The sequence below is a fragment of the Arabidopsis lyrata genome, assembly GCF_000004255.2.
Source record: "Arabidopsis lyrata subsp. lyrata unplaced genomic scaffold ARALYscaffold_4, whole genome shotgun sequence".
Lineage (NCBI taxonomy): Eukaryota > Viridiplantae > Streptophyta > Magnoliopsida > Brassicales > Brassicaceae > Arabidopsis > Arabidopsis lyrata.
Genome location: NW_003302552.1, coordinates 17,214,038 through 17,241,936, shown reverse-complemented (window position 1 = coordinate 17,241,936; position 27,899 = coordinate 17,214,038). Strand labels below are relative to the sequence as shown.

The 27,899-nt window shown below is 36.8% G+C and overlaps 8 protein-coding genes and 1 long non-coding RNA gene across 17 annotated transcripts; 1 reads left to right on the top strand and 8 right to left on the bottom strand.

The window, feature by feature from the left end:
• Positions 1–711: 711 nt before the first annotated feature.
• On the bottom strand, positions 712–5,983 carry LOC9317507 (BTB/POZ domain-containing protein FBL11). 6 transcript variants are annotated; one of them, XM_021028904.1, is made up of 19 exons: positions 5,759–5,983; positions 5,626–5,676; positions 5,397–5,517; positions 5,165–5,306; positions 5,031–5,080; positions 4,762–4,850; positions 4,581–4,686; positions 4,431–4,467; positions 4,192–4,343; positions 3,382–3,865; positions 2,924–3,184; positions 2,699–2,844; positions 2,229–2,576; positions 1,891–2,134; positions 1,736–1,791; positions 1,504–1,584; positions 1,330–1,374; positions 1,188–1,256; positions 712–1,040 (listed from the first exon to the last, which is right to left on the bottom strand). In XM_021028904.1, the coding sequence occupies exons 1-19, from the start codon at positions 5,938–5,940 to the stop codon at positions 873–875; spliced, it is 2,832 nt and encodes a 943-aa protein (XP_020884563.1). In that variant the 5' UTR covers positions 5,941–5,983; the 3' UTR covers positions 712–872. The 6 variants fall into 6 exon arrangements, with proteins under 6 accessions (XP_020884563.1, XP_020884564.1, XP_002879607.1 ...); XM_021028905.1 differs by having other exon boundaries at positions 5,031–5,062; XM_002879561.2 differs by having other exon boundaries at positions 712–1,034; positions 5,759–5,982.
• Positions 5,984–6,113: 130 nt separating this feature from the next.
• Positions 6,114–11,206, top strand: LOC9315674 (acyl-CoA-binding domain-containing protein 5). Its single transcript, XM_021028909.1, is given in 18 exon segments — positions 6,114–6,248; positions 6,321–6,418; positions 6,930–7,068; positions 7,155–7,183; positions 7,323–7,419; positions 7,504–7,559; positions 7,647–7,754; positions 8,047–8,103; positions 8,206–8,297; positions 8,403–8,487; positions 8,690–8,842; positions 9,215–9,297; positions 9,417–9,590; positions 9,663–9,758; positions 9,761–9,780; positions 10,149–10,233; positions 10,607–10,708; positions 10,922–11,206. Coding segments are annotated over 17 exon segments (1,491 nt in total). The 5' UTR covers positions 6,114–6,186; the 3' UTR covers positions 10,664–10,708; positions 10,922–11,206.
• On the bottom strand, positions 10,469–11,908 carry LOC9315673. The gene is made up of 4 exons (XM_002879560.2): positions 11,479–11,908; positions 11,208–11,318; positions 11,028–11,108; positions 10,469–10,928 (listed from the first exon to the last, which is right to left on the bottom strand). Exons 1-4 carry the CDS (start codon positions 11,677–11,679, stop codon positions 10,854–10,856), a joined length of 468 nt encoding a protein of 155 aa, XP_002879606.1. The 5' UTR covers positions 11,680–11,908; the 3' UTR covers positions 10,469–10,853.
• A 144-nt stretch (positions 11,909–12,052) lies between these two features.
• On the bottom strand, positions 12,053–16,141 carry LOC9315672 (serine/threonine-protein kinase KIPK2). Its single transcript, XM_021028903.1, has 3 exons — positions 15,860–16,141; positions 13,131–15,228; positions 12,053–13,020 (listed from the first exon to the last, which is right to left on the bottom strand). The coding sequence occupies exons 2-3, from the start codon at positions 15,113–15,115 to the stop codon at positions 12,156–12,158; spliced, it is 2,850 nt and encodes a 949-aa protein (XP_020884562.1). The 5' UTR covers positions 15,116–15,228; positions 15,860–16,141; the 3' UTR covers positions 12,053–12,155.
• A 324-nt stretch (positions 16,142–16,465) lies between these two features.
• Positions 16,466–18,287, bottom strand: LOC110229223 (GLABROUS1 enhancer-binding protein-like 3). Of its 4 annotated transcripts, none has more exons than XM_021028910.1 (4): positions 17,900–18,287; positions 17,522–17,809; positions 17,304–17,411; positions 16,466–17,211 (listed from the first exon to the last, which is right to left on the bottom strand). In XM_021028910.1, the coding sequence occupies exons 1-4, from the start codon at positions 18,080–18,082 to the stop codon at positions 16,687–16,689; spliced, it is 1,104 nt and encodes a 367-aa protein (XP_020884569.1). In that variant the 5' UTR covers positions 18,083–18,287; the 3' UTR covers positions 16,466–16,686. The 4 variants fall into 4 exon arrangements, with proteins under 4 accessions (XP_020884569.1, XP_020884570.1, XP_020884571.1 ...); XM_021028911.1 differs by having other exon boundaries at positions 16,466–17,181; XM_021028912.1 differs by lacking the exon at positions 17,304–17,411.
• A 94-nt stretch (positions 18,288–18,381) lies between these two features.
• On the bottom strand, positions 18,382–20,323 carry LOC9315671 (CASP-like protein 4A3). The gene is made up of 3 exons (XM_021028914.1): positions 19,700–20,323; positions 19,185–19,320; positions 18,382–18,748 (listed from the first exon to the last, which is right to left on the bottom strand). Exons 1-3 carry the CDS (start codon positions 20,218–20,220, stop codon positions 18,554–18,556), a joined length of 852 nt encoding a protein of 283 aa, XP_020884573.1. The 5' UTR covers positions 20,221–20,323; the 3' UTR covers positions 18,382–18,553.
• Positions 20,324–20,412: 89 nt separating this feature from the next.
• LOC9315670 (GDSL esterase/lipase At2g36325) lies at positions 20,413–23,107 on the bottom strand. Its single transcript, XM_002879557.2, has 5 exons — positions 22,931–23,107; positions 22,566–22,793; positions 21,532–21,812; positions 20,957–21,257; positions 20,413–20,808 (listed from the first exon to the last, which is right to left on the bottom strand). The coding sequence occupies exons 1-5, from the start codon at positions 22,986–22,988 to the stop codon at positions 20,606–20,608; spliced, it is 1,071 nt and encodes a 356-aa protein (XP_002879603.1). The 5' UTR covers positions 22,989–23,107; the 3' UTR covers positions 20,413–20,605.
• Positions 23,108–24,441: 1,334 nt separating this feature from the next.
• Positions 24,442–25,413, bottom strand: LOC9315669. Its single transcript, XR_002332661.1, has 2 exons — positions 24,833–25,413; positions 24,442–24,728 (listed from the first exon to the last, which is right to left on the bottom strand). It is a non-coding gene; the product is annotated as an uncharacterized LOC9315669 (long non-coding RNA).
• A 531-nt stretch (positions 25,414–25,944) lies between these two features.
• On the bottom strand, positions 25,945–27,032 carry LOC9317506 (zinc finger A20 and AN1 domain-containing stress-associated protein 4). Its single transcript, XM_002879555.2, has 2 exons — positions 26,903–27,032; positions 25,945–26,734 (listed from the first exon to the last, which is right to left on the bottom strand). The coding sequence occupies exon 2, from the start codon at positions 26,680–26,682 to the stop codon at positions 26,197–26,199; it is 486 nt and encodes a 161-aa protein (XP_002879601.1). The 5' UTR covers positions 26,683–26,734; positions 26,903–27,032; the 3' UTR covers positions 25,945–26,196.
• Positions 27,033–27,899: the final 867 nt, after the last annotated feature.

Genomic DNA, 27,899 nt, shown 5'->3' with positions numbered 1-27,899 from the left:
TGAAAATCTCCAATAAAAATCTTTTTATTTTTTTGTAGCTGAAAATATCGGTGGTTTATTTGTGCAATAAATTAAATTTTAAGTGGATCTTTTATTAAACGAAAGATGTCCACATACGATATTAATGTGTCCCCAACGGCCATACCTTAATTACTTTATTGGTTGCTTTAGTTACTATAATTATGAGACGTGACTTCTTGTTTTTTTTTTTTTAATCTTTTCCCGAAACCTTAATTGCTAAAATTACATTCTGATCCAGCTTTCTTACAAGATTTTTTTCTTCGAAGACCAATCGTTATAAAAAATCTTAAACAATACGACTATTTAGTATATTTAAATTAAAAAAACCCACCTTGATAACAACTGCTAAGTTGACTTTCAACGGATATTGAGTGTTTCCTCTAAAGAAACCTCGTTATTTTTCTTCATTTTATTTTATCATCAAACCGCTTATGAAAATCAGCACAAAATCTAAATAGTCAACTCCCGGATCGTTTAATAATAGCTTAAAAACTTAACATTGCAATGAACAATTTCTTTACTGATTATATAATTCAGCATTTTACGTTCACCATCTATCTACTTTCAAGGCTATAAGAATGGACCCATGGTGCAATGCATCAATTTGAAGAAGTTGTGGTGCTTATCTACTTTTTGAAAAATACTCAATTTTTTTGTCTGTATGGTTAGTCTTTACCATACACGTTTTATGTGCGGCCAACAAAATTCAATACAAGATGGTCAAGGTGCATACAATTTAATCTACAACTACACCGACCAAACTTCAATTTTAAATTCAAAACAAAAATCTTTCAGCTACAACAAAAATATCAAAACCAACTACACGCACATCATAAAGTCTAGAGTGGTAATCAAAGTCTTTGTTTTAGTAGCGTTTTAGTGAAGTTTTGGCCATTCCATAACATGACCAGCGTCTCTCTATGATCTGGAGCCACGCCTCCTCCCAGCGCGCATCTCTCAGACTTGCATCTACTGATCTTCACTATGCTTAGACTACGACCTTCTTCTTTCTCCTGCCACTCCAAAACAATATCAACAAATGTTTTCTTTATTATTACCAAAAGTATGCGAATATTGTTCCGATCTAAAGCTACAATGAACTGATTCCATATGGTGTTCTTTAGCTACTGAGTAAACTTTCATAGGTGTTCTCTGTTATTACTTACCTCTGGGACATCGAAGCCGCCTTCCTTTGCATCACACATGTCCAGAGATACCAGCCGAAGCTTCGGAAACTGCTCATTTGATATGAATTAAGTAAAAAAATCTCTTGACGTAAAAAACGCATGGAGAGTGCTCGAAATTTACCTTCAACGTAGCATCAAGAAGGAAGCTTTTCTGTATTCCAGAGCCCTTAACAAAGAAAAAGAAAACAGGAACATGGAAACCATTGATAAAGCTTGACACATCAAAGAGTTTATAGTTCTAGCTGAGGCGATGTGACATAGCACTAAGAAAATGGATATATAAAAGAAAACTCACGTTGTGGCGAAGTAAAAGGTCTTCCAGAGCAACGCAACCATAGAGAGAAGCGACACCATTCTCTGTTATACTTCCACATTCCTATCACCCAAATATGGTTAAAGTAGTTATAAAAGCGAGTTACTGTTCTAAAAGTTTTAGGTTGGTAGATCATTATACCTTAAGATTAAAAAAACCTTACGGATTACTACAAGTTTTACATTACTAATAAGCTTAAAGGGTCAAAACAAACCTCTAGATGAAGAGAAATCATTCCCGGCCATCCAGCTGAGATGATAGGTTGACAATCTGAGAGATAAAAATCAAAACAAGAGGTGAGCAAACTTCAGAAATAGCACAGTATTATGAGGCTAGATGACTTGGTTCCCCAGTAAATAAAGATTTCACCTGAATTTAAGTGTAAACATCCTACTAACGAAAGCTCGGTCAAGTTCGGACAGCTTTGTGTGAGAACAAGTAAATCATCATTGGTCATCCAACGAGATACCCTCTCAAGCCTAAGTTTTCTCAGGTTCGGCATAGAGAACTTGAAACTTTGAAGGGATATGTCACCGAAACAATAGGACAAAGCTAACTCTTGCAGGTGCTTTGATGATGTCAGGATACTTGTCAAGGCAGAATCAGATATTTCCTGGCAAACCAAAAATTAGTTCAAAATGGGAAAAGATCAGAGACTCACTTATCTTTCAATAATACTCTTCGAATTTCAAAAGAATCAGAACTACCTGAAAATAGAGGACGATAGACTCTAGCAAAGGACAAGTTGAAGGTAGAAGCTTTAAAGCATCTTCACCTAAGGAAGCACCCAAACCCACACTTATAACTCGTAGAAACGAAGCTGCAGGTCTCAAAGACTCAAGAGAGAAATAAGAAAACCCCCAACCAATCTCAAGTTCCTCCAATCCACTCCCCTTGCTTAAACATTTAAACACCTCTTGACCAGAAAACAATGGAGAGGAATTTTCAGTTCTCCCATCAACTTGTAATTGAAGCAGATTTTTACATCCCCTTGCTTTGAGGCTTTTTAGATTAGGATTTCTGCTAATTACATGAGTAAGAGCCATCCTAGATATCTGTAAAAAGCTCCGAGCATTAATGGGGCTGATGTATTATAGATAATGAATCAGAGCATCACTTAGATAAGGATATGTCCCGTGGAAGTAAGATATACCATACTAACAAATGAATGACTGACCATGGTATTTGAAATATCAAGTGCTTCCAAGGAAGAGCCGGGTAATTCACACAGCACACTGTCTGAAACTTTTGTATCCCTTAAGCAAAGACTCTTCATTTTTTGTGTCTGAGTTATCAACTTTAGAAGTGATGTCTCACTACTTCCTGCAAATGTAACACTAAATTTATGTTAGAGCCGTGATCTTTTACATTAACGAGGGACTGAAATGGCAAAAATACCCACCCTCGCATTTACTCATGTGAAGCATTTGAAGACTGCATGCTAATGAGCTTGAATCCATATGCTCATTGGTCATAGAAATAGTAGCGCATAGTGCCAAAATCGAATTTTCCGAGAAAGAGGTATAGCAAACTATGAGAGAGCATAATTTCTTACACCTCTGTATAACATATGCTATACATGCATCTGAGAGTAGTGCACACCCTTTTATGTTCAGGTAACATAACGAATCACATACTCTAGAGATGCTCCGTAGTTCCATATCTGTTGCAATGCAAAATTGAGGTATCAGCTACGAAAATATACAGTTTATTTACCTTTTAATTAATTAGCAGCAACAAGAAAAATAGATGGGATTTGGATTGTCAAAGTAGAGCATATTTGGACTTTGCTGATTGATACGGTAGATCAAACAATTGGCAGTATAAGAAAGTAGCCAAAAAAAAAAAAAAAAGACTAACCACATATGTCACTTCTACCCTCCAGCGTTAGTCTTGTGATATTCGATAGCGAACAATGACCTTGGCCAGAGTAAAACACCGATGCTTGAACCGGTATTATAGGAGCGAAATCAACTGTTAAATCAACTTCAGTGAGCTCACGAAAATTCTGGAGAAGTTCAAGCATTGTGGACACCTTGATGTTTAAGAGATAAGCAGCTCTCAGTTTTCTTAATGATGGGAATGACTTAGAGAAGCACTTGATCACAGCTTTATAATCAAGCCTCTGGCACTTGGAAATATCAATCTCTTTCACCGATTCGAAAGACAAAATTGGTAAAGTTCTGTGAGATAATTGTTCTTGATGTCTTTCATCGTCATCAGGGTTCTTTAGGAAACTTTTCAAACTCTTTCTCCACCTGAGGTTTGCGAAATACGAGTTAGGCAGTATTGACAGTAGCAGACTGGCTTCATTTAACTGTGGACATCCTGAGAGATCCAATATCTGATTGAGGGAACAAAGGCATAATTAGACAGGACAACATAAAGCTTTCAAGGACTCACCTATTTATCAAAATGAATCAAAGACATCCAATGTCTAAATATATGAAATGTAGGACAGACTTGGATTTATATGTCGTCGTAATGAAAAAGTTGGATGTGGATGTAATACTACTTTAGAAAAAAATTTCATTATAACACAGTACATAAGTGAACTTTATAAGATGCACAACACAAATACTCGTAGAAATTCTATCAAAACTTGAAAAACAATTCCTGACACAACTAGTTAGTCAAATCCAGGAAGAAAATTCATTGAAGAATACATACCTCAGAGTATTCGGTCAGCCGAACTCTAAGATCAGTAGGAGGGCCATCTGTTAGACTATCGACCAAGCATGTGGATGGCATTTTCATTAGTTTAGTCACCAATTCAATGCTTTGATCAGCAAACTTTGAGAATCCATGAGACTTGCTTCTTCCTGAAATATGGGAACAAACTAAACTAAACGACTTTCTGCTAAATCATCAAGTAGGAGATATATCACAGGCATCTGTCATGACATTACCTGCAATAAACCACAGCGGCAAAAGACTAAAACGGACCTGCAATATAATTTCCCAGAAAACAAAAAAAATCCTAAAGTGAAAACAACAGTTCCATAAAGCTAAACATCTTTATTCATCTATGCATAGGCGACAGACCTTCTAAACGTTACCTGTTCCATCAAGTTGATTGTGTTATCTTGACTACTATCCGACAAGTCAGACATTCTTCTGCCGGTATCAAGCCAAACAAGAAGTGCATCAGCAAGATGCATCTCGCTGTCAGAGTTAAGTCAAAGGTGAGAATCTTAGGTATATTTGCACTGATAAGATAGAAAATGGCCACAAACTTACCTGTGTACAGTCAGGTGGGAATGTTTAATGCAACACATCAACAACTCATACGGAACATTTCCAAAATACTTATCAGATTTCACCAACATCTGCAGAAGACAAAAGGATCCGTTATTAGCTACCAAGACTACCAAACTGGAAGAAGTTAGATTTTTTGAAACATAAGATCATTATTTTCTACCATACATCCTACATATCATTGAGAGGATTACACGAGCACACCCAACAGCTACGAGGAAGGATAGATGGGAAGAGTAAGTGGTACATACGAAATTCTTTGCAAGATAGGCCACACAGAGATCTGGTACAAATTCTCCAGCTGTAAGTTATCACCAAATGAATAACGATTTAAAAAAGTTAACTAATTTAACAACTAATAAGAGATTTCTCGCAAGATTCTAACCATGCTCGAGACCAAAACTCCACATCTGAATAAGGTCAGACAATTCTAGTTTCGGTAATGCGGTATCATTCGATAATGCCAACACTGAAAGCCAGCTTTTGCATTTAGAGAGAAGCTTCTCCACCCCAAAATAGAGCGCAGTCTATATATTCGTCATTCAGAATTCGATAATTAGCATGTAACAAGAGAAAAACGAAAAAAGGAGAGCAGAGGATTGATACAAAAATCTAACCTCAAACAAAGGTAAGAAACTAGTGGATGTAATCTCTATATCGTAACCATACAAAAACATGAGAAGATTCAAGAAAGTCTCTGGATTCCATTCAACAGAGATATGATCAAGGCCTGATTCACTGTTACAAATCCAATTTCAATCAATTCATACACACAACACAAAATTGGAAGCAATATATATACACCAAAATACTTGTATATACAATGAAGCAGAGACACATACATACCTGAAGCTTCCGCTTAAAAGACCATGGAAATACGAGGATTCCTGAATAAGCCTGCGTAGAAAACGAAAAACCAAGAGTTCACGAAACAAAACTTGAAATCGAGATTGGGGATGACAAGTATATGAACACTTGCCTAGTTCGATGAGCTCGAACTTTTACTCTTCCGTAAGAGAGTATCTCTGACAAATTCCAGGAAGCAATTTCAGAAGCTGAGATCGAAATATCTTGACTCGAAGAAGATGCGTCGTCTTGTTGATAACATGGATTCTTCACGACGAGAGTCACGAATTCATCGAGTGAGCTCATGAGTGCCATTGTTTTCTGCAACAAAGATTTTTAATCGGTGAATCTAAAAACTCAAACTCCTCTGCTTTTTAAACCTAAATAATCTGGATTTTCAATTTTAATAACCGGAGAAAACCGGTACATCCTCAACTAAACCGGTATTAAAATCATAAACCAAATTGTTTGTCTAATGTAAGATCTTTGGATCTGCAAAATTGAATTGACTTGAAGCGAATCCAATCACCGTGAGATTTCGTGATCATCGGCTGAATTAAAATGCATCACTGGGTTCAAGCTTCTTCTTCCGATTTCAGTGGAACTCCTCCGCAGGCGCGGAGGTATAATTCTCTTATTCTATATTTTGTTGCTTTTTGAATTTTCAGCTGATCTTGTTGGTGTTTGTGTATCAGTGGACATACAGCTGTCAATGTCGGAAAATCCATGGTGGTGGTGTTCGGTGGTCTCGTCGATAAGAAATTCCTCAGTGATATAATTGTTTATGATATCGGTAACATCATCCTCTGATCCCTTTATTTTGGCTTCTCGATGGTTCTGTTTTGTTGAAAGCTTCCTAATTGTTTTAATTGCGATTTACTTGACAACTTTCATTAGGATTATTCAGTCTAGGATTGTCAAGGAAGATGCTTTTTATGAGTTACGCTCCTGGATTGCTTTGCTTGTGATGACTAGTGTTTCTGGTAGTCTAGCGACTGTTAGCTTGCTTAGGGTGGTGCTTCATCAAAGTTGGTTTTTTTATCACTTAGTATTTGCGAAAATATAGAAAAATACAAACTTTACATGAGATTATTGGATCCGGTGTTGAAGATGAATCAGATGGATACTTTCTTACTTGTTTCGCTAGTTTTTTTTAGTACTTCATATTTTGAGTATTTTTTTCTCCTTCTCCTTGTTTTGAGTATCAGTAAAAATGGTTCCTTTATGGTCTTCAAGTGTACCATCGTTGATCATGTGAAAACTGCTTGTCTTATGGTTGTTTTTTTGTTCACCCTGTCGACTAGAAAACAAACTCTGGTTTGAGCCAGAATGTACTGGCAGCGAGTCTGAAGGACAAGTAGGTCCTACACCGCGTGCATTTCATGTTGCCATCACAATCGATTGCCATATGTTCATCTTTGGTGGACGTTCTGGTGGCAAAAGGTACACACTTTATACTTTTCGTTATAGCGGCTATACATTCTATTTTCACCGGCCTTAACTAGCTTGTTTCTATAAATCAATTTCAGGTTGGGGGACTTCTGGGTTCTTGATACAGGTACGTATGTAAGTTTTAACAATGTCGTGTGAGACATGTATGTAAGTTATACAGCTTGTTTCTATAAATCAATTTTCGTTACTCTGCTTCGGCACTTCTATGATATCTCTCTCCATGACTCTGCTAACATTTGCTGCAGATATATGGCAGTGGTCTGAACTGACTAGCTTCGGCGACTTACCTACACCTCGTGATTTTGCTGCTGCTGCTGCTATCGGGAACCAAAAAATTGTATTGTAAGTATCAAACCTAGACGCCATCATCTTTTAGGTTTATATTTAATCTTGCTACCTGCATAGCTAAACCTAGATCGTTGGCAGGTGTGGCGGCTGGGATGGTAAAAAGTGGCTGTCAGATGTATATGTTATGGATACAAGTGAATCATAATCTTTCTCTTCTAGTTCAGTTTTGCAATAAACTGTTTTTATATGCCGATAATGCTAAGTTTCTTGGTATCCATTAGTGTCCCTTGAATGGATGGAGCTGTCGGTTTCGGGGTCATTGCCACCTCCTAGATGTGGTCATACAGCCACCATGGTTGAGAAACGGTTACTTGTTTTTGGTGGCCGAGGTACTACACCAAAAATCTTGTAGATTCTTTCTGTTGGCTTCCGAATTCACCTTGATTTCGTTCCTTGAATATGTTAAGGTGTTTGGTATAATCACTACAAAGAAAACATTGTTACTCAAGTCCTTTTCCCCTTATTTTACGGAACATCGGAACTGATAAGTGTGATTGCTGAATAATCAGACTCCTGAAAGATATAAAAATCAAAGGAATAGGTCATGATCACAGTTTGTTTGGCTTGAGTCAATAACAACAAAAGTGAAAATTGGTGTGTAAATATGGTTATCTTTGGCAGGAGGTGGTGGCCCAATCATGGGTGATTTGTGGGCTTTGAAGGGTCTGATAGATGAAGGTTCATCCTTATTTTCTTAGAAATGCATCGACTGTAGTAGGTTACCTCTTAGTTTGTCTTCTTATTGATCATATTGTGGTTTACCTTTGTTGTGGAAGAAAGAGCGTGAAACACCTGGATGGACCCAACTCAAGCTTCCTGGACAAGCTCCATCATCTCGATGTGGTCATACAGTTACATCTGGAGGGCATTATGTATGTCTCTGTTGTTACTCTGTTAATCAATATGCTATTCATTTGTTTTTTTCTTTCGGGTTCATGTGACCTTCATCACTCACATCATTAAATTTGTTTATGCAGCTTCTGTTGTTTGGGGGACATGGAACTGGTGGATGGCTGAGTCGTTATGATGTCTATTATAATGATACTATAATTTTGGACAGAGGTAGGTTTTTGCTCACTCTTCTCATTAGATTGTTCTAGGATCACGAAAATTTGTCAAAGCAACCCACAAATCCGAAATTCACCGAAAAAAATTACAATAGTAGGAAATGATTAACTGTGATGGAATTTGTCATTTTTATCGCTGTGCAGTTTTTTCAATGCATTGTTACTGTTTCTGCTAAATTTTTGTCTTCACATTCCAGTAACTGCTCAGTGGAAGCGTTTACCAATGAGCAATGAGCCTCCACCTCCTCGAGCTTACCATACCATGACTGGTATTGGGGCTCGTCATCTTTTAATTGGTGGTTTTGATGGAAAATTGACCTTCGGTGATCTCTGGTGGTTGGTTCCCGAAGGTATTTTATTCTTATTTGTACTGATGCCAACTAAATTATCATTGTGTGTACACACATCATCATTATTATCTTTGGATATATTTCATATGTTAATATTCTTTAGTGTCGCCAGACAAACTAATCATCCTGTTGGTCATAGATTTTAGGCAATTAGCTACTCTTCAGTTTCTAGCACGCTCTTTTTCTTTATCTAGTTTGTATTGGAAGTTATGAAATTTACCCATCTGATTAAATTTTAGTGAACTTTTTAGCCTTCTGAAAATTTCTTATTTGTGTTTAAAGAAAGAACTATGTGGAACTCTAGATAGAGACCTAATTCCAACCTTCTCCACTTTCACCACAACCTCACCCTTTTTTTTTCGCTTTTCTCAGATGATCCGATAGCCAAGAGGTCTTCTGTACCTCAACTTATAAACCCTCCTGAAATTAATGAGTCAGAGAGAGAATTGGACAAGGTAATTTGAGTTCCTACATATCATCTTATGTGTTTCTTGCCAATGCAGTCAAATTAGCTTTTCAACTTGTTTCTTTTAAAAAAAACTTGTTAAAACAATCGAGAGCCTGGTCACGGCAGGAAAGGGGACAAGAGGGATGCAGTATTGTTGAATTGCAAAAGAAAATGGGAATATCTGTTTCATCAGGGTTGCGCCTTCAAATTCCCGAGGAGTCAGAAGATCAAGAATTCGTTGAATTAGGAACAAGATTAATTGAGGGAGATGTAGTTGATGACCGGGCCTCTATGATTCAGGTGATCTTTCCCTTCTCTATTTCGGTATGTATGATTGTGCTATCCTGTACTAAAATGCTTCCCAATGAAAAGATGGCCGCTCAAGCACTTCGTCAGCATTGGAAAGAGTCCACTCCAAGAACTTTACAACTAAAAGATCTTGGTTCCTTACTTCGAGATTATCAGCGTTCTTTCTTACCCGAAAATTCACGTGAGTTCTTTCTTACCCATGCCAATTGTTTTGGACAAAGTTCTTGTTTACTTTGATTATCTTTGTATGTCTAGTCAGATGGTTGTTCTTCGGAATCACCACATGGCATGGCAGTAAGATAATTTAGATAAATCCTGTGGGATTTTAGGAGTGACATAAAAAATTGACATGGATGTCATCTTTGTTTTGAATATGCCCTTGAGACTTGTTAATGCGAAGAAATTATCGAAACTGATTCATTTCTTAAGGTTGTAAAAGTTTTGTTTTCTCTACCCCTTCTAAAAACTATTGCATGCTATGAAATTTTACATTTGCTTCTTCCTTTCCTTCACACATGTTTATTTCCATCGTTGTGGCGAGGTTCTCAGTACACAGAGCAGCTTAACATCTGCTGATTTTGGCCTCCCTGGAACGAAGACCTTTACATTTTATCATATGAAAAGCTCTTCCGAGGTAATACCACATGATTTCCTCCTGTAATTAGCTCTCTTGAACATTTGAAACCAATTAATCTACGTGTTGAATCATCGTAAAGACCCTTGCACGAATCTCACCTTGAATTATGTGGCTGCCTAAATAATCTATTTTTAAGTTGATTTGAGCACATGTACTTTTTTTAGTTTTCGTATCTGCACTCAGAATACCCAATACGCAAGAAGCCCAAAAGAAATAGATGTTACCACTGTGACGCATAACACCATTGACAATATGCATTACTCTATCTCTTCCTTATTTTTCGGTCTACATCTTTTATGCATCTTAACACACATCATGTTCGTAATTTAAACATGCACTCTGACATGTCTAAGTCCATTGCTATTCTCAGTTGCGGATTAATGACATCCCGAAGTTGCTGGAAGAATACAAAACCCTTCTAATCTGATTGAGGAGCCGCCACAATACTCACAAGGAACAAAACCATCTTTAGGTATGAATTTCTTAAAGCCCTGAGGCAAACCTTTTTTCCATTACATTCTTTTACACCTTTTCTCACTTTAATAAAGGAATTTTAATCCATAAATGATCCAAAACCTCAACAGTCAAACAAGTTCCCATGTAAAAGGTAGAATTGATTATCGCAAGGACCCAACAGTCTTGTTGATATCTTCCAGCTTCTTCACCCTTACTCTTTCACTTTCAGCCAGTAGCTGCCAAGAAGATCACCGAGATTGCGATCAGCACCACAACTATACACAAAGCTAAAAGTCTTAGGGAATCAGAGCTGGGATAGAGTACGGTTGATTTACCTCCATTAAGATTGAAACAAGGTGAGATTTCTCTTTGTTCTTTTCGTCGAATGCCTCCTGGATCTCTTTGTATTCCTTCTCCTGACATTTATTTATCATCTGGTGTGACTATTGATGGATATAAAAGAGTTATAGAGGTAAAAGTAAGCAGGATTGTTAATAAAGACCCTTATATCAAACCTTCTTCTGGCAGCTCTGAGACAAAGATTTGATTTCTCTATTTGCCATCTCGATTTTCTTTCTTACCATCCCCACTTCCTTCCTCATTGGATCTCCCATGATCTCTAGCCCCTTTGAGACAATGTTGATGTTATTTAATACGGATACATAAGTTTTCATAGAAAGTCCACTAGCATTCATATGCATTTTTGAAGAGTATGTTTTGTATTGGTGCTATAGCTTATTTTGAAAAGGGTGTTTTCTGTTGGTGTTAATAGCTTGTTAAACTTACTTCCAATGTCTGTGTCAAACTTCTTGTGGCTTCTTCTGCAAACCCAAGTCGCTGTTGAATCTTGTCCTTAACAGCCATCTTCTTTCTCTCGATCTCTTCTTCTCGGGCTTGAAACTTTCGCCATATCTCTTCTTCTTGGTTCTCATCCATTGGTATCTTGCTTTTGGTCGAAGCTGTAGCTCCTGAGTTGGTGCTATTCATGTTCTTCTTTGTTCCTTTGGATTATTTCTCTGCTCCAAACACTTAAACTCTATTTATCTGCTTTCAGTGTCTGCTTTCTTTCTTTTTTTGGGCTTTTGCTTTTGCTTCAACCTTCTTAAAGGAGAATTTGCTTTGCCGTGACACCAGTCCAAAAAAAAGCACGTCCCGCCAAAGAAAAAGTAAAGAAGAAGATTTTTCTCTAAATTCCTTAAAGAATATATTCACCAACTTGGGTGAGATTTTATAACTTCTAAAGATGATATTGCTGCCAACTTCTATGATGCTGTTACTAAGACTCTTTTAGATATAGAGTTAGATTCGAATTTTATAAATTCAGATTCTGGATCAATCTGGTAAGCGAAAAAAAAAAAAAAGAGAGGCAAAACTTAACCTATTAGAAGACTCAGAATAAATAGATTAATAGCTTAACAGAAAAGTTTACTGTCTGCTTAGACCTTATTGTCTTTCACTATCCTCTAAAACAACTCGAACTCGAGATGATCTCCGATGGCTTTACATTCAAGATACCTATTATTTCCCTCAGGAGAAGTCGCTTCCGTGGCACCATTGTCATAGATATCTGGCAGCTCAGGCGGTATGGCGCATCGGATGAGAGCCCAATTCAATCCTTCAAAGAAGGGATGTCTTTTGATCTCTGCAGTTCCCTTCTCAGACCCGAGACGACTCTCTGGATCCTTCACCAGCAGCCTTCTGATCAACTCCTTTGCCTGGAAGCTCACGAGCGGGCTATCAGGAAACTTGAGGTTCTGGTATACAACATTGGACAGTGTCTCCTCATTGTCGTAACCTTTGAAAGGTGTCTTCCCATACAAAAGCTCATAGAGAAGGACCCCGAATGTCCACCAGTCTACTGCAGCACCATGTCCTTCTCCTTTAATGATCTCTGGGGCCAAGTACTCGTGCGTTCCCACAAACGAATTTGATCTTGCTTCGGTTGGTTCAGCCACAAGCTGAGGCAATGATCTGAACTGTTGTGTCAAAAGATCAGGCCTTTTCGGTTTTCTTGGTTTTTGGTTTCTAGCTTGGGTTGATAAGAGCCTAGGGCTGAAACATGGGACTCGACATGATGGTTCAATACATAGAGGTTGTATGCAATTGGATGTGTTGTATGGACCCGACATCCTTGCGGGATCTTTCTCGGGTGGAGAAGTTGATCTGAGAAGAGTAGGGTTCACCGCACATCTGAGTGAGAGGTCAAAATCTGTAAGCATGATGTGACCATCTTCTCGGACTAGAATGTTCTCTGGTTTCAAATCTCGGTATATAACACCAAGCATGTGTAAGTACTCTAGCGCAAGGAGGATTTCTGCTACATAGAACCTGTCAACAATATCATCAGTTTTACTGAATATTACCACTGAATTTGCTAACCAGACAAAGACTTTGTGAGCATTACAAATTCATAACAACAAAGTGAATTGTAATCTTACCTAGCTGCGGGTTCGGAGAAACACCTGCTGAGCTGTTTCTGCCTCAGGACATGAAGATCACCACCAGGACAATACTCCATCACCAGACACGATAAATTATCTGAAGTAAATTGCGCATACAAGGTAGGCAGAAAAGGATGGTCCAACATTTTAAGGATTGCCCGTTCTGCCTGTGCCCTTGGTGTCTTTTTCCTTCGGGCCAAGAACTCGTTGTCCATGACCTTTATGGCAAACAGGCAGTTTGTACCAACCAGCTCAGCAAGATAGACTGTTCCGATATCTCCACAACCAAGCTTTTTCAAAAGGTTGAAATGTCGGAGTCCTAGAGAGCCATACTGCAACTTAACATGCTTAATTGCTTCCCATCTCACATCCATAGACATGTGAGGTTTATTGCCACAGCTAATCCTGCTCAGATTGCTCTCCTCACTCATGCTTGTGCTGCTGCTATAATCCCCTAGGCTATTCTTTGAGCTCAACGAGAATTCAAATTTTTCGTTGGAATTTGGATTCTCTCTTATCTGTTCATCCGCATCACCTTTTCCACTATAATTGCTTGGAGAGACTTCTTGTTTCTTGACAATAACAGCTTCACCGCTATCACTAACCTCACAAGAATCAGAGGAACCCTTGTTGGCCTCTTTATTACACTTCACAATGCGAATGAGACGCGCGTTTGCGAGTGATTCTTGATCTGCTTCTATACTAACACTCTTATCAGTACTATGACTAGTATTAGAGGGCGGGTGGTTTTCAGTGCTGGTGCTCTTTACCGCACAGTGGCATCTCTGGCACAGAAGTTGACTTGCACTAGGCTCTAAGGAAGTATCGACTTCCTCGACCATTTTTGTAGCAGAAGCTACAACAATTTTTAGCTTCTTTGTAAGCAATATCTTCTTCTTTGGCCGCGGTTTGGGACGTGGGATATTTCTTGTTACCTTGCTTACCGGTTTGCTCTTCTCTGTTCCTGAACTAGGTGAGTTATCCAACTTTCCTTTTAACCCTGAGCCCAAAGCGGTTGGCTCACTTTTCACTCTAGCTGATGAGACGATGCTCCTGTCTAGCTCTTCAGCATCAACTTTGCTGCCAGAACAGGAAGGCAGTGAGGTAACATGTTTGTCTATTTCCACCAATTGATCTTCAATGACCACATGAGGAGGAGATGTAGGATTCTCATCTATCTCTATCTCATAATCTCCACTGCCAGAACTGAGACAAGATCCAGATTTGTTGGATTTACACATTGATGCATTCTCCAGCATTTCATATCCCACTGTCTTTAATCCCGAGCTATTTCCAAGTACGTGGAGAAGGATTTCAGCCTGAGATGGTTCAGAAATGAAGTTAAAAGGCTCTGTCTCAAGGACATCAAACCGCTGAGGTACACTCTGGGAGGAGCTGGGTATATCGTTTACCGGCGTCAAAGATATTTCAACCAAGCTTTTACCCTTATCCACAGGAAGCCCAGACCTGCCGGTAGATTCACTTAAAACTTGTCTGTAAAGACTCTTTATCCTGTCTGCTTCAGAAACCCTCGGAGATGCAGCAGCAGATTTTGATAAACGTTTCTGGGAAGCCATTTCTGATGCCTTGGAGATGCAAAGATCTCTCAGAGCCTGCTTCAGTGATATTGAATCAGAGGGGCCAACTCTTGGTGATCGAGGGGTTCCCATGGGATAGGGCTTTTTCATAGCGCATTTTTTTGAAGGGCTTGTGCTCCTGCTAGTACCAGCACTTGCGCTCGTCTCAAGATGATGGAAAGAAGAGCCCATCACTCGTCTGGGTGATGGTTTTATAGTTATAGACTGGAAAAGCTGATCAATATCATACTCCATAGAACCTTGGTACCCTGACTTGAGTGCAGGACGCTGCTCCATATCTTTACTTGATCCCAAAGGTGACATACAATATCTGCTAGAATGTTTGGCCAACCTGACCACATCCTTCTCCTCAACAATTTCACAGGAACCAGCAAATGATCCCATGTTAATGACTTACTTTACAACAGTGGACAGCTCCTCATTCCAAGACTTGGTTTTTGTAAGACCGTGAGAGACTCATCTTCCTTGGTTCATCTTAAAGATTCCAGTACAACACCCTGCAACAATCACAAGAAGAGACCTTATGGCTTATTTTAAATAAATCACAGAGCAATATACCAAAGGAAGAGAAATACACCCTGCAACAATCACAGAGCTGTATCTATTGAGTAAAAGGGAAGACGAAATGATGAACAAAGTAAGGAAAGGGAAACAATAGATTTAAAAAGGAAATGAGCAGTGAAAAGTCAGTATAGTTATAGACTCAAATGATGAACCCTACACAAGTACAGATAGAGATTAGTTACTTTTAGACTTTAATTAACAAAAAAAGACATCTTTGTAGGGAAACCAAAACTTTTAATAGAAAGAAATCCATCAAAACCACAAGCCAGTTTCTTCAAGTCACTTCAGCTAATGAAAATGTAAGCAAAACATTAACCAAACCTAACTAGAGAGATGAGCAAATTCAAACCCATTAAAATGTGAAATCAAAGCAAAAAAAAATTAGCAGCCTCGAGATCCCAGATCTCATGAAGCTAAGAACAGTAGCTTAAGTGAAGATTCAACTTTTAAAAAAACATGGAGGATGTCAAATATTTCAAATCCCCCTGAAGACAGTCCCCAAATCTCATCAAAAGCAACAAAGATCGAAAAATGCAGAAGCAAGAGTCAGTTACAAAGACGTACCCACTAACATTAGGAGGCAAAATAGGTTCTAGAGAGTGATTACAGAGCTCAAGGAGACTCCCAAAAGAAACCTAAAGCCTAAAGGCCTGAGCTTGAAGAGAGAATCTCACAGAGAGATAGAGTAAACAAAAAAATTGGAAAATTTTTCTTTAAATTTGTCGGGGATTTTGGTGTTTAGTGTTTCGGTGTGATGATAAAGTTGAAATGTGAAAGTGTGGGTCCCAAAGCATATGTTTTCGCTGAAAAATTACGTCCATATTCGTCGTTTCTTTTTTTTATTTTCTTTTCGTCTTCATTACATTTCGTCTTCATCAATCTCTTTTTTCCATTATTATTTTCTACAAATATATTTGATCTATGGTCAGTCTTCGTTGAGCGTGCAGTACAAAAAATGAAAAACAATATCAATCACAAGGTGAAAATTAATGGCATGTGGCAAAATGCGAATCTTGGCTTTAAGTGGTTGTGTCTTTTTCTCGAATGTGACACAATAACATGAATCTTAGTGGGCCTGAACAATCGTTATTTAAGCCCAGCCCAAAAGGAAGAGTCCTGTAAAAATGGTGGTGACAAGGAACAGAAATCAAGAGTGTTGACGTTTGTATATGCTCTAAAATGTTACTTATCTAATCTAGAACAAGAACGGATCATAGATACATCATGTTTTTCTTATCAATACGGCACCAAAGATTGAGTGGTTCAATAGTGAAAGAAACGATAAGGATAGTACATAGAACAAGTTACACCATAAGACAAAACAAGCACCAATAATACAAGGAACCTAAAACATCGAAATCATTCCAAAAGCAGAAATTTTCTTTCTTGAATCAAGGAGAAACTCCTCCGTTTGCAAGCTTTGCGGTGAAAGTTAGTTTCTTGATACTCAATTGCAGCTCTTCAACAAACAAGGCCTTCCATTCGTCGATTAACTCTTTTCTTTTTTCAGCTCCAATGTTTTCCAAATTCTGAAGCAGCAATTTTTGTTGATATCTACCTAAACTTTGAAAAAATGTATCTGCCTTTAGTACCTCCTGCAGAACACCCAACTCAACCACACCATCTTCTTCACTCTTATCTTTCTCACCACTATAATCTAAACTATGAAACGATATCCCAGAGTCAAGTGTGTCCTCCATATCACCTAACTCATCCACATCATCTTCTTCACTCATCTCTTGCTCACCATTATCAATCTCGATACTCACCCGCTCTTGCTCCACACTAGGCACATCCTTATCCGCTTGCTCCTCACAAGGCACATCCTTATTCTCTTGCTCCTCACAAGGCACATCCTTATTCTCTTGCTCCTCACAAGGCACATCCTTATTCTCTTGCTCCTCACAAAGCACATCCTTACTCGAAACAAGAAACCAAGATCAATAATTCATGTTTTGAGGTGGTAATAAGAAGATTTGTAGGAACAGAACAAATTAAACTCACTCACCTTGGCTTGGTCCAATTTCTCTTTCTCACCATTATCAATCTCTATACTCACCCGCTCTTGCTCTGCACAAGGCACATCACTACCCTCTTTCTCCCCAGAAGGAAAATCCTTATTCAAAACAAGAAAACAAGATCATTAATTCATTGCACATCATTAGTAACACAAAAATTTTACATTATGTTTTGAGAATGGTAGAAAAACAGAACAAACACACTCACCTTGGCTTGGTCCATATTCTCATTAGAAACATTCTCTGTTTCATTCTCAGCCCATATGATCAATGAAAGTTTGAAGATTTCATAATCATCAGTATTAGTAAAAGAAAGTTCTTCCCCATCGTTAGATCTCCCCTGATTGTATGTAAACTTTCTCTTCAAGCTCTTGACCTTATCAATGAGCTGCTTTCTCGAAAACTTTGCTTCTACAGAATCTTTGATATAACGGTAAAAGGCATCCCAGTCAGATCTATAGCTCAATTTCGTTTCATTTTCATAGTCCACAATACCCTTTTACACACACAACACAGAGTAGTAAAAATAGTTAAAAGAGAATAAAGAAATAAACTTAGAGAAGCTGCAGAGAATTTACTAACTAACCCCGAGAATGACAAGCTCATCGTTTTTAGACCAGTTCATCGAAGAAGACAAGCTCAATGGTGTTGTCGTCTTCGTCGTTGTCTTTAGTTGCTTTCTCCTCCTGAACATCGCCTCAACTTCATCGTCACGGTTCCTCGTGAGGGAGTCATCGATGGAACCAACAAGTCTCTTCGTACCAACCATTGGATCGGTGGTTAAAGGTCAAAACTTGGTGAAGTTATAACAAATCTGAGAAAGCTAAAAACCCTAGTTTTTGTTGAGATGAGAAATGAGTCTCTCTCTATCAAAGCACAATCCTTTTGTTTTTCTTTGGCGACTATTGATATATTCTCCAGCAGCAGGAAGTCCGAGAGTCCAAAACGCAAGATGACTAAAATACCCTTTCTCCATTCAAAAATCACAGAATATCAATAGTCGCCAAAGTCTGAGGTCTCAAGAACTGAAAGTTGTTGCCATTTGCTCTGTCAGAGTTTTAGTAACCCTTTTGACAACAGAATATGCCTCTCTTATTAACCTCAATGATTACAGAGTTTTTGAAAACCTTTATAGTCTACAAAAATAATATCGTAATTACAATGCTAAGAGATATATTTTGATCTTTTTTATTATACATTCACACAAGGAGTGTGGACCTATACAAAAAAGTTGGGAGGATCAGAGAGAGTCTTGGTTAAATAGGTTATAACCTGAAATGAGTGAACTGAAAGCAAAGGCAAGGAAGGTCAAGAAGGACATAGCAATCGAGGCACTTGCCATCTCTGTGAAATCGTCTTTTCCCCAGTTTGAAACCCAATCATCAACGCGAGTGACTGCTGCTGTTGAGGCACACATAAGCAGATATGCAAGTACCTGATTGCACAAACAAAAAAAAGCAACTACTCTTCTTCAGAACACAAACCTTACGTACTTCATAGTTTGATCTAAAACATTTTGCGGGAGACTTAAGACAGCTTGAAATTTTCGAAAAAAAACTTCTGCAACGAGGGGAGTAATTTGGTCAAACGAGAATGACAGAGTCACTTTTCACCATTTGTTCCTAACTATAAGATAAGTCCCATTCAACCTATACCGCTATGTAGCTAAAGCAAGAGGAACCAAAAAGTGTTTTTCTTTGCCTCACAGGAGACAGGGTAACACCAGCTAAAAGTGCAAGTCAAAATATCAGGAATAATCTATAACCAAGTTGAGCCAAGATCATACAAGAACTAAAGTAACAAAGGAATACCATAGAGGGCACAAGATAAGGCTCTTTAGAATGGCGAATGATAGTAAGTTAATGACTTGCCTGATCTATAATGAACTCAAACAGAGGTCGAAGGTGGTGGCTGATCAAATGCTTCTCTTTGACAAGATGGTACGCTAAGTCACATGCTTGAAAACTCGCATATATAAAAGCAACCACGTTCACAGACAGACAAAACCTGTCACAGATATCAGAAGATGACACATAGATATCAGTTTAGTCTCAAAATCAAAGCATAAATAAACTGACTTCAAATGTTGGACAGAAACAACAACTTGGAAACTGCAAATGAATTCTTACGATCCAACAAATAAAAAATCAATGTTAAAAGGAACAAAATTTACTGCCTTCAAGGCCTTCACCAAGTTCACCCAAAACATAAACTTGGACCACGCAAGCGTTGAAGACAATTAACATGTACTAAAACTAAAGTAATCCAAATTGCTTATCAAATACACAACACTAATGATAAAACCCTAAACTAAATCCTGAACCCAAATTCAAGAAACATCACCATATGAGAAAAAAATAAGAAGCACAAACACAACAAATCATACCTGTACTCCTTGTAACGATCGAAAGAATCACCACTCCAACCTTTAGTTTTATCAGCAGCCATGATTGAGAACGAAATCAAAGCCAACACAACCTCACTCAACCGAAACCCTAAAGCTACAAACTTTACAATCTCTTCCCTCCTAGACCTTCTCAAAATAGCCAAAACAGCTCCAGATCGTTGCCCACTACTTCTCCCAGAACCAACTCTCGCAGTCTTCCTCGTTGGAACCACTTCTTTCACAGAGCGATTGTGATTATGAACCACCACTATTGGAGATGGAGTTTCCTCAATCTTCACCGGATTCTTGTTTCTCCTACTCTCGGGTCTACGTTTCTCATCTTCCTTCTCCGAATCACTGGAATGATCAAGAGAATGTGGCGGCGATGGAGAAGAAGACAAGTGAGTAGTGGAGTTATCGAAAGCTACTATAGCCATTGAAGTATCTGACGGAGGTGGAGATTTCTCCGTGGAAATTGAAGAAGGTGACATCGACGGCATCGTCTTCTTTGGAGATCTCATCGGAAAAATCAAAACCTTTGAACCGTATTTAAGGAAATCGAATTTAGGAAAAAGCTTGAAATTGAAGCGACAAAGAACAAAAGTGAAGTCATGATGAGAATCAAACAAAGAAAGAAGACTTTGCAAGATTCTTTGTCTACTTGTCCCTGTATTCTTTTTGTTTTTCGTATAACGCCCCATTAGTTTTTACTTTTGAGAACTCGTACCTAAAAGTTTTATTATTATGCCCCTAAAGTTTTGATTTGTTTTTTTGGACCCCTTGGTTTTGACTCTAGCTAATAATTTTAAGTGGCCTGGCCGGAATTTGATTGTTGCATTTTATTATTAAAATTTAAAAGACATTTCATAATTCTTTTGATAATTGTTGAATTTTGAATTAGTTGATTTAAAACTGTGAATCAGGAAGAAGAAGAGAAAATACAGAACGCCATCCTTGATCAGTGATATGAACATTGTCCCAAAAGAAGAATGATTTTGGATCTTCGCAAAGACTGTACAACTTTTTACCACTCAGGCTTATATCTCCACAAGAGGTACCTCGTTTTGTAGCACAACATGCCTTCAACGGATCCGGAAATACCGAAACTCCTGCCCAAGTTAAAACATTCATTATAAATTCTAGATTTGATTTTGGTATATATCTTTCTGTTTAATCTATCAAAGACGTGATCACTTGTGTTTGGATGGATCATTTGATTATGATTCTAGTTGCAAAATAAATAAAAAACTAATGTACCTGGAACTCCTTTGTTCTTGAATATTGTAACAAAAGCATTGTAGAGGTCAAACATGAGGAAACTTTTATCATCATTGTTAATCTTCTTATCGTTTAGTTTTATCAGTCCTTTGCGGAGAAGACTGTTGTGGAGGTGCGTTGAGGTGTCGTTGGTGTCGCAGCCTTTAGGAGTGACAAGCAACGGCAAACATTTCTGCGGGGGCGATAAAGCCACCAACACCTTTCTTACTCCAAAATCCTTAATTCGCTTCACATCTAACAAAATTTGTTTCACTACTCTCCTTATGAGTGCTGGACGACCCTGCCAAATTTTATATTTTCAAAAGAAATCGAAAAATGTTAGTTTTTAATAATATATAAGTTCATAATCATCATCATACATATTCAAATTCATCAAGTTATCCTAAAAAAAAAATTGAAATTAAACCAGCTTTTATACATTTTTTGTTTGATTTGTTCACAAAATGAGGAAAATATGTTTTTAGGAAATTAAAATATATGGATCAAAATGGTCAACCAATAACCTATTTTGATCAGTTTTAACAACCCTAGCTGGAAAAGAAACGGTATTGTACCTGTTCAGTACCATTACGTCTGTTGTAAGTAAGGTAGTCATTGCCGACGATGCTAAAGAAAGCGACGGAGGAGTTGAGATCGGCCGGTGAATAAACATTTCTCCTGAGGAGTTGTTCAAAGAAATCGATCTGCACACTAGCGTTAGGAATTAATTTGAACATTGTCTCAAACACGCCGGCTCCACCATATGCGAAATTCATTCCTCTTTTCACAACTAGTCTAGGTCGTCCGTATTTCCCCCATTTGTGTGTGATCGGCGTTCTAAGTCCAACATACTTCGCTACATGTTATAATATGAATTATTGAGATATGTTTTTGTACGCAAATGACTAGTACCACGGTTTTATTTCGCTGTTTGTATGTATATATGAATACAATGTCTAAGTACAACAAATCTTTACCCATGTAAAAGTTTTCTCAAATCGCTATAGAGTTTTTTTTTTTTTTTTGCTAAGCTAGCTATAGAGTTTGGCAACCGATTTACGTTAAACTAGAGAGTAGAGATATCTTGCATTTGTGGGAGTGAAAACGTTCGAGTAAATAATTATGTGGTCAATATTTAAAACAAACTAGAGTGAACTCTTGATTACTATAATATAACAAAATTTATTGATCACTTCCGTTTCATTATATAAGAGATGCAATGCAAATGTATGTACAGCTAAGACATATCTGAAGTAAGAGTTTTTTGCTGAGTTTGCAAGCTGTTTACGATAGGAATTATAAATGAGAAATTGCACCCTATAACCTAAAAAAACAACAAAATTAAATATTTAACCTCTAACCCCTCTATTCACTTTCTTTATCTTCCTATCTCTCTCTACTTTCTTTCTAAAAAACTAATTTTCTTTTTTTTTGGGTTATTCACCTAAATCACCCATTATAAATATACCTAATATTTTGTTTGGTAATCTGTCACAATAATTTATGAATGCATCATATCATCACAATCACAGGTGCAAAACTTTAGTATTTTCTTGTTATTATGTACTTTGGTATGTGATTTTTATTGGCAAAAGAAAAAACTTCATACCGAGATAATCAGTGGAGACGCGACCATCGGCGAACCGCCCGGTAGGCCATCCCGGGAAAGTGATTCCATTGGGAAACCTCCACGAAGGAGCGATCAGGACAGGTGTGTTTCCGGTGTCTGCATACGAGTCTCCGAACACAAACAACTTCTTAGGTTTGAAACCAAAAATGCCATCTTTTTGTGTCTGCTCGCTAGATGGAGAAATTGAGCCGTTTACCTTTATGTAGTCTGCTGGAACGTATCAAAAAGAAAAAGAAATTAAAGCGAATAAAACTGATTTTATACAAATTAATTGCTGTAATTTGATATACGACACATAAATTTAGCAGATCAAGAAGAAGAAAATGAAAGCTATAGACTAATACCTGATAGAAGAATCAGACACGAGAAAAGAAACCAAGGAGTGAGTTTAGTTATGTTCATGATGGTCGAAATTGTTTTGTGTGTCTTTTTTTTGGCATGGAAAATATATAGGCGAGGCTAATTAAGGTGTGTGTCTTAGATTTTAATTATGGCGTACGGTTAATAATTTAGCGGTTTCCATTGAATTAATTAATTAATACTCCTATTTCGTTTCTCTGGCTTCATATTTTAGATATGTTTCCTTCTTTTACATAATTTTTATAAAATTTCTTACCAGTTTAATTTTGTTGAAGATTTTTTTTCCTATATATAAAATATAAACAAATCTTTAAAATTGGTAAATGAAATATGCCAAATAATTTAGATATTTACATTATTTTAAAGAATTTGTTCATAATTTCTAATTTTATATCACCTTGATTATGAACAAAGAAGTTATAATTTTTTTACCAGAAAAAGAAAACATTGCTTTCATATTAAATTTAAAAAAAAATAAAAATTGGTTTGAGTTTGACTCTTCAATTCATCCATTAGTGGTCATATAAAATATGAAATATATGTTTTGATAAGATTGCTATGAAAGTTATTTGAAGCATTTTCTTGTTTTTGGAAATTATACAAAACTTCTAAATATCACCTAATATACACAAATAGATTATTATTAGGGAAACAAAACAAACACTAGATTTTTGTTTGTTTGAGTCTTCATCATCAAGTGGTCGTATAAAGATAAATATATTTTTAGACGTTTTATATTATTTTTAATTATTGTGAAAACTTCTAATTGTAATCCAATGTCAACAGAAAGAGAATAATTATTTGAAGAGGAAACAGTAGTTCATTTTGTATTCATTGATAAAATGGTCATAAGAATATGAAAGACGTTTTAAAAATTTAAATAGTTTTGAAGGAGTCAAACACTTCCTATTTAAGTCATTGAGAACTCTTTCAACATATACTTTTATCTACCGAAACTCTCTTTTTATAAACCATGCAATCGATAGAAGTCAGATTTAAGAAGCTAAGAGCATGATTATAGGTGATCTCTTAGAAATTAATCTTAGGAATATTTAAGTAATTTATTTGTAAAAGTGATTGTTAAGAGATAATATTTTTGAGTTAAGATTTTTGTGTGATTAATGGTAGGCTCTTAACATGTGGTTCTTAAAAAAAGTTATTAATATAAAAATAAAATTTATAATTATAGAACATTTAATAATTGTTGCAAATTAAAAAATTAATACATGAGATACAATTTATAACATAAATATATAGTGATGAATTTTTTTGGTTTGAAGTAGAATTGTTTTTGGATTTTTTTAGTAAAAAGAAAAGAACAAGGTTTGGATTTGGTTTGAGAACAAGACATTGGTGTGAAAAGAAAATATGAATGCTTGGATTTGGTTTATGAAGTCTTGTGAAAAGAACAAGGCTTAACTCAAAAAACAAGGGTTGTTTAAAGAACAAGAATTCTCGTTGGTTTAGATTTTTGTTCTTCAGATTGTAAGAAGAAAAGAGAAAGAGAGTTTTGTATTGATTTGAATAAAAGATAACAAAAGGGAATGAAAAATATAGTGTAATACATGGTGATATTTATAGCAAAGCAATCCAATAATACATGGTGTACAAAGCATAAAATGAGTACTTGTGGTCTCCAAACTTTCTAACATCAACTAAATTTCAGATACTCATGATCTTTTTCCTTGCAGCTTAATTCCCAATCAAACTGATAGATCCGAAGTGAAAGATCTTGGCCTACTGTTGAAAACTTCACCCCTTCTTTTGTCACAGAGATCACAACTGCAAAATCATAACATCAAAACCAGAATCATGATTAGATAAACCTCAATAGACCATTTCACAATCCTCACTGTGACACACCTACAGAAAAAATAATACATTACCTGTGTCACCAATACTACTGAGATCTTTGCATTTCCTGGAAAATTCACCAGAAGGCATTCTCACAATTGAGTGGTACTCAGCAGCATGTATCCCCTTATCTAAGTAACTATAGTTTTCCCGTCAAACAAAATAATAATTGTATATCGTTTTCTAACAAAGCATTTATTTTATGTCTATTGGAGCTATTTGAAGTCTTAACAGAAGAAGACTTTGCTCACAACATGGGAAGAAGACATGGAAGTCAGACGCATCAAAGATGAAAAATAAATGGGTTCAAAACTTCAATATACAATGTATCTCATGTCTAGTCATTTTTTTCCATTCACATGACAATTTTTGTTGCTATATAAAAATACATAGAGACAAATAAACAACACTGACTATAAACAAAATGGAAGAATCTTACCCAGATTAAGATTTTTGTTGCTATAGAAGAATACATAGAGACATTCATTCATGATTCAAATTACCCAGATTATACAAAGAAAATGAATTCCTTTTTCCCCAATTCCACGAACCCTACTTTCCAAATCCGACGAACCCTAATTTTAAAAACCTAAACTCACATCAATTCACACAAGTAGAGAGACATTCCTACCTTGACAAACCGATTGTCACCGATTCGAATCGAAACTCGAAGATCTCCTGCAATTATCCTCGATTTCGTAAGCCAGGAATCGCCGATTTGGTGAACCGAAGACGCCCTCGACAACCAGCATCAGTGGAGATGATGAGCTAACGCCGGAACGACGGCCGGAGGTAATTAACGTCGGCGATACCTCCGATTTGCTTGAAATTGTCTCTGGTTTTCATCTCTTTGGTGACATCGCGAAAGAGAGAGAGAAAGAGAAACGTAAAAAAGACAATAAAATCGGGCATTTATTGACACCTGTCCGCCTCTTAGGTGAATAAATGTTTCTTAGTTAAGGAACGTTACTTAACATTATCACTCTTTTCTCATTTATTTTTAATTCATTATACCCTAAGATTTAGCCTAAGAAACCACCGATAAAGATGCCCTAAGAATGATCGAAACGTCTTTGTTCTGTACTTCTGTCGGTATAAAACATATTGTCCAAAAAGCGAGACACAATTTATATATTTTCTTTTATTTTTCCCAAAGAGAAATCCTTTTTTTTTTTACAAGCAAAAGCCACACAATTATAAAAACTTTAATTTCTTTCGGAAATAAACAAAGAAAATAATTAAAAAAGTTCATGACGAAACGAAACGAAACGAAACCATCTCAACCTTAATCGCGTGACACGTGTCCGTAATACAATAACATAATGAACGGCTGAGATCCACCGAGAACATCGAAATCTTCTCAGGTCAACGGAGCAAACCAAACGGCTCCTCCGATTCATATTTTCTGAAGCTTCGCCGCTATAACCAACGGATTAGCTTTCGCGATCTCTTCGCGTCCCGCCGATTTGAAATCGAACGTGCAACCGTGAACCTCCGGATACCTATGACTCCCACAAAACGTCGTCCCGCACCGGCACATAAACCCGGTTAACCCGACCCGTTTCCTACACACGGTGCACCGATTCGGCCGTTGCGGCGGAGGAGGAGGTTGCTCCGTCGGATTTTGAACCGGCTTTTTCTCCTCCGTCTTCGTCGTCGGGATCTCTAACTCCGCCGCGTAATTTTCGAGAACAGGTGCGATCACCGGAGAGCGAGATGATTCGACGGTTGATTTGATGGAAGCTTGTTGTTGTTGTTTGAGACAGAGATCGCCGTAACAGTTTGAACAAAGATTCATTGTCGCTGAGCTTCCGAAGAAACCGCAATTGTTAACGCAAAGACGGTGACCTTCCGGTGTCTCGCATCGATGTTCTTCCGCCATAATTCTCCACAACAACAACAAAGAAAAGATCTCCGAGAAAAGTAATCAAAATCTGAAACAAAACAAAGAAGAGAGAATTAACGTGGGGAAATTTGGAATCTGGTCACCGAGTTTCTGCAGAAAATTTTTCCTGCGTTTTCTCGGCAACCAAACAGAAATGAAGATGAGATTGAGGAAAAAATAAAAAGAGAAGAGAGAGAGAGATGTGTTTTTGTGTTACCTGTTGTTGTTTCACTGAATTCTATAATGGGAGAGAGAGAAACTTAACGGCGAAATGATGATGAAGATGATGATGGACTAAATTAACTTATTCTTTTAATTCTATGATATTTTTGAGAGGTCTATTTTTACAAAACCCACTGATTTTTTTTTTTATATACTAATGTTTTGTTTGGTGGTGCCAAATTCTATTATTGATTTGAAACCGTGTTTGATGGATGATAGATACTTTGGTTAATTAAAAGAAAACTATATGAATCTGCAACACAAATTTCATTAGTGAAGACATTCTTATTTTTTCTCATTCATTATATGTAATTTTTTTTATAAGGGATATGCAATATCAGATTATAATTTATAAAAATTTGGATCGTTATATTTTATGTTGAAATGTGTATGGGGGTTACAATATATATTGCGTGCAAAGAAAAAGACAGGTTGGAAGAGGATCCAAATTTGAAGTCTTGCTTATATCTCCATCCACTAGTAATCTTATCCTCACTCTCTCTATATTATATACTTGTATCTTCACAACTTCGTCACATACCCTTCGATGTCACCATACGGGCACATAAACAATTAAAATTTGCCCAAAACTTATTTGTTTTTTATTTTCATTTTGATAAGTTATTATACTTCATCCGTTTCAAAATATAAAGCGTTTTGGAGAAACTTTTTTGTTTCACTATATAAATCGTTTTCAAGTTTTTATGCAAATTAGAGCATCTCCAACGAAGAGAAACCATAAAAGTTTCTCAAATATAATAATTTAATGTTTTTGTTATAAATAAATTATTTATTTAAATTTTAATTAATTAAAAAAAACTTTAACCAGTCAAATGATGCTAAGTGTGAGAGATAATTTCTCACATTTTCTCAAACGAGAAACGTTTCTGATTTTTTGTCTTCCTTTTTAGTATTTTTTTTATTTTTCTAATACTCCAGCTACTCTGTGAGAAACCTCCGTTGGAGGTGCTCTTGTATATTACTTTAAAATT

Excerpts from the sequence above, each read along its gene's own strand:
- LOC9317506 (XM_002879555.2), bottom strand. The coding sequence starts at position 26,682 with ATGGCGGAAGAACATCGATGCGAGACACCGGAAGGTCACCGTCTTTGC.
- LOC9315671 (XM_021028914.1), bottom strand. The coding sequence starts at position 20,220 with ATGAGATCTCCAAAGAAGACGATGCCGTCGATGTCACCTTCTTCAATT. Across the intron at positions 19,321-19,699 it reads GATCGTTACAAGGAGTACAG|GTTTTGTCTGTCTGTGAACG; the intron begins GTATGATTTGTT and ends TATCTGTGACAG. Across the intron at positions 18,749-19,184 it reads TTGAGTTCATTATAGATCAG|GTACTTGCATATCTGCTTAT; the intron begins GCAAGTCATTAA and ends TTGTGCAATCAG.
- LOC9317507 (XM_021028904.1), bottom strand. The coding sequence starts at position 5,940 with ATGGCACTCATGAGCTCACTCGATGAATTCGTGACTCTCGTCGTGAAG. Across the intron at positions 4,344-4,430 it reads GCCGCTGTGGTTTATTGCAG|GAAGAAGCAAGTCTCATGGA; the intron begins GTAATGTCATGA and ends CCCATATTTCAG. Across the intron at positions 1,585-1,735 it reads TGATTTCTCTTCATCTAGAG|GAATGTGGAAGTATAACAGA; the intron begins GTTTGTTTTGAC and ends TTTGGGTGATAG.
- LOC110229223 (XM_021028910.1), bottom strand. The coding sequence starts at position 18,082 with ATGGTTGGTACGAAGAGACTTGTTGGTTCCATCGATGACTCCCTCACG. Across the intron at positions 17,810-17,899 it reads ATGAGCTTGTCATTCTCGGG|GGTATTGTGGACTATGAAAA; the intron begins GTTAGTTAGTAA and ends TGTGTGTAAAAG. Across the intron at positions 17,212-17,303 it reads AGAAATTGGACCAAGCCAAG|GATGTGCTTTGTGAGGAGCA; the intron begins GTGAGTGAGTTT and ends GTTTCGAGTAAG.
- LOC9315673 (XM_002879560.2), bottom strand. The coding sequence starts at position 11,679 with ATGAATAGCACCAACTCAGGAGCTACAGCTTCGACCAAAAGCAAGATA. Across the intron at positions 11,109-11,207 it reads CTCAGAGCTGCCAGAAGAAG|GAGAAGGAATACAAAGAGAT; the intron begins GTTTGATATAAG and ends AATAAATGTCAG. Across the intron at positions 10,929-11,027 it reads TTGTTTCAATCTTAATGGAG|CTACTGGCTGAAAGTGAAAG; the intron begins GTAAATCAACCG and ends TCTTCTTGGCAG.
- LOC9315672 (XM_021028903.1), bottom strand. The coding sequence starts at position 15,115 with ATGGGATCATTTGCTGGTTCCTGTGAAATTGTTGAGGAGAAGGATGTG. Across the intron at positions 13,021-13,130 it reads TTCTCCGAACCCGCAGCTAG|GTTCTATGTAGCAGAAATCC; the intron begins GTAAGATTACAA and ends TATTGTTGACAG.
- LOC9315670 (XM_002879557.2), bottom strand. The coding sequence starts at position 22,988 with ATGAACATAACTAAACTCACTCCTTGGTTTCTTTTCTCGTGTCTGATT. Across the intron at positions 22,794-22,930 it reads GTGTCTGATTCTTCTATCAG|ACTACATAAAGGTAAACGGC; the intron begins GTATTAGTCTAT and ends ACGTTCCAGCAG. Across the intron at positions 21,813-22,565 it reads CGTCTCCACTGATTATCTCG|CGAAGTATGTTGGACTTAGA; the intron begins GTATGAAGTTTT and ends TATAACATGTAG.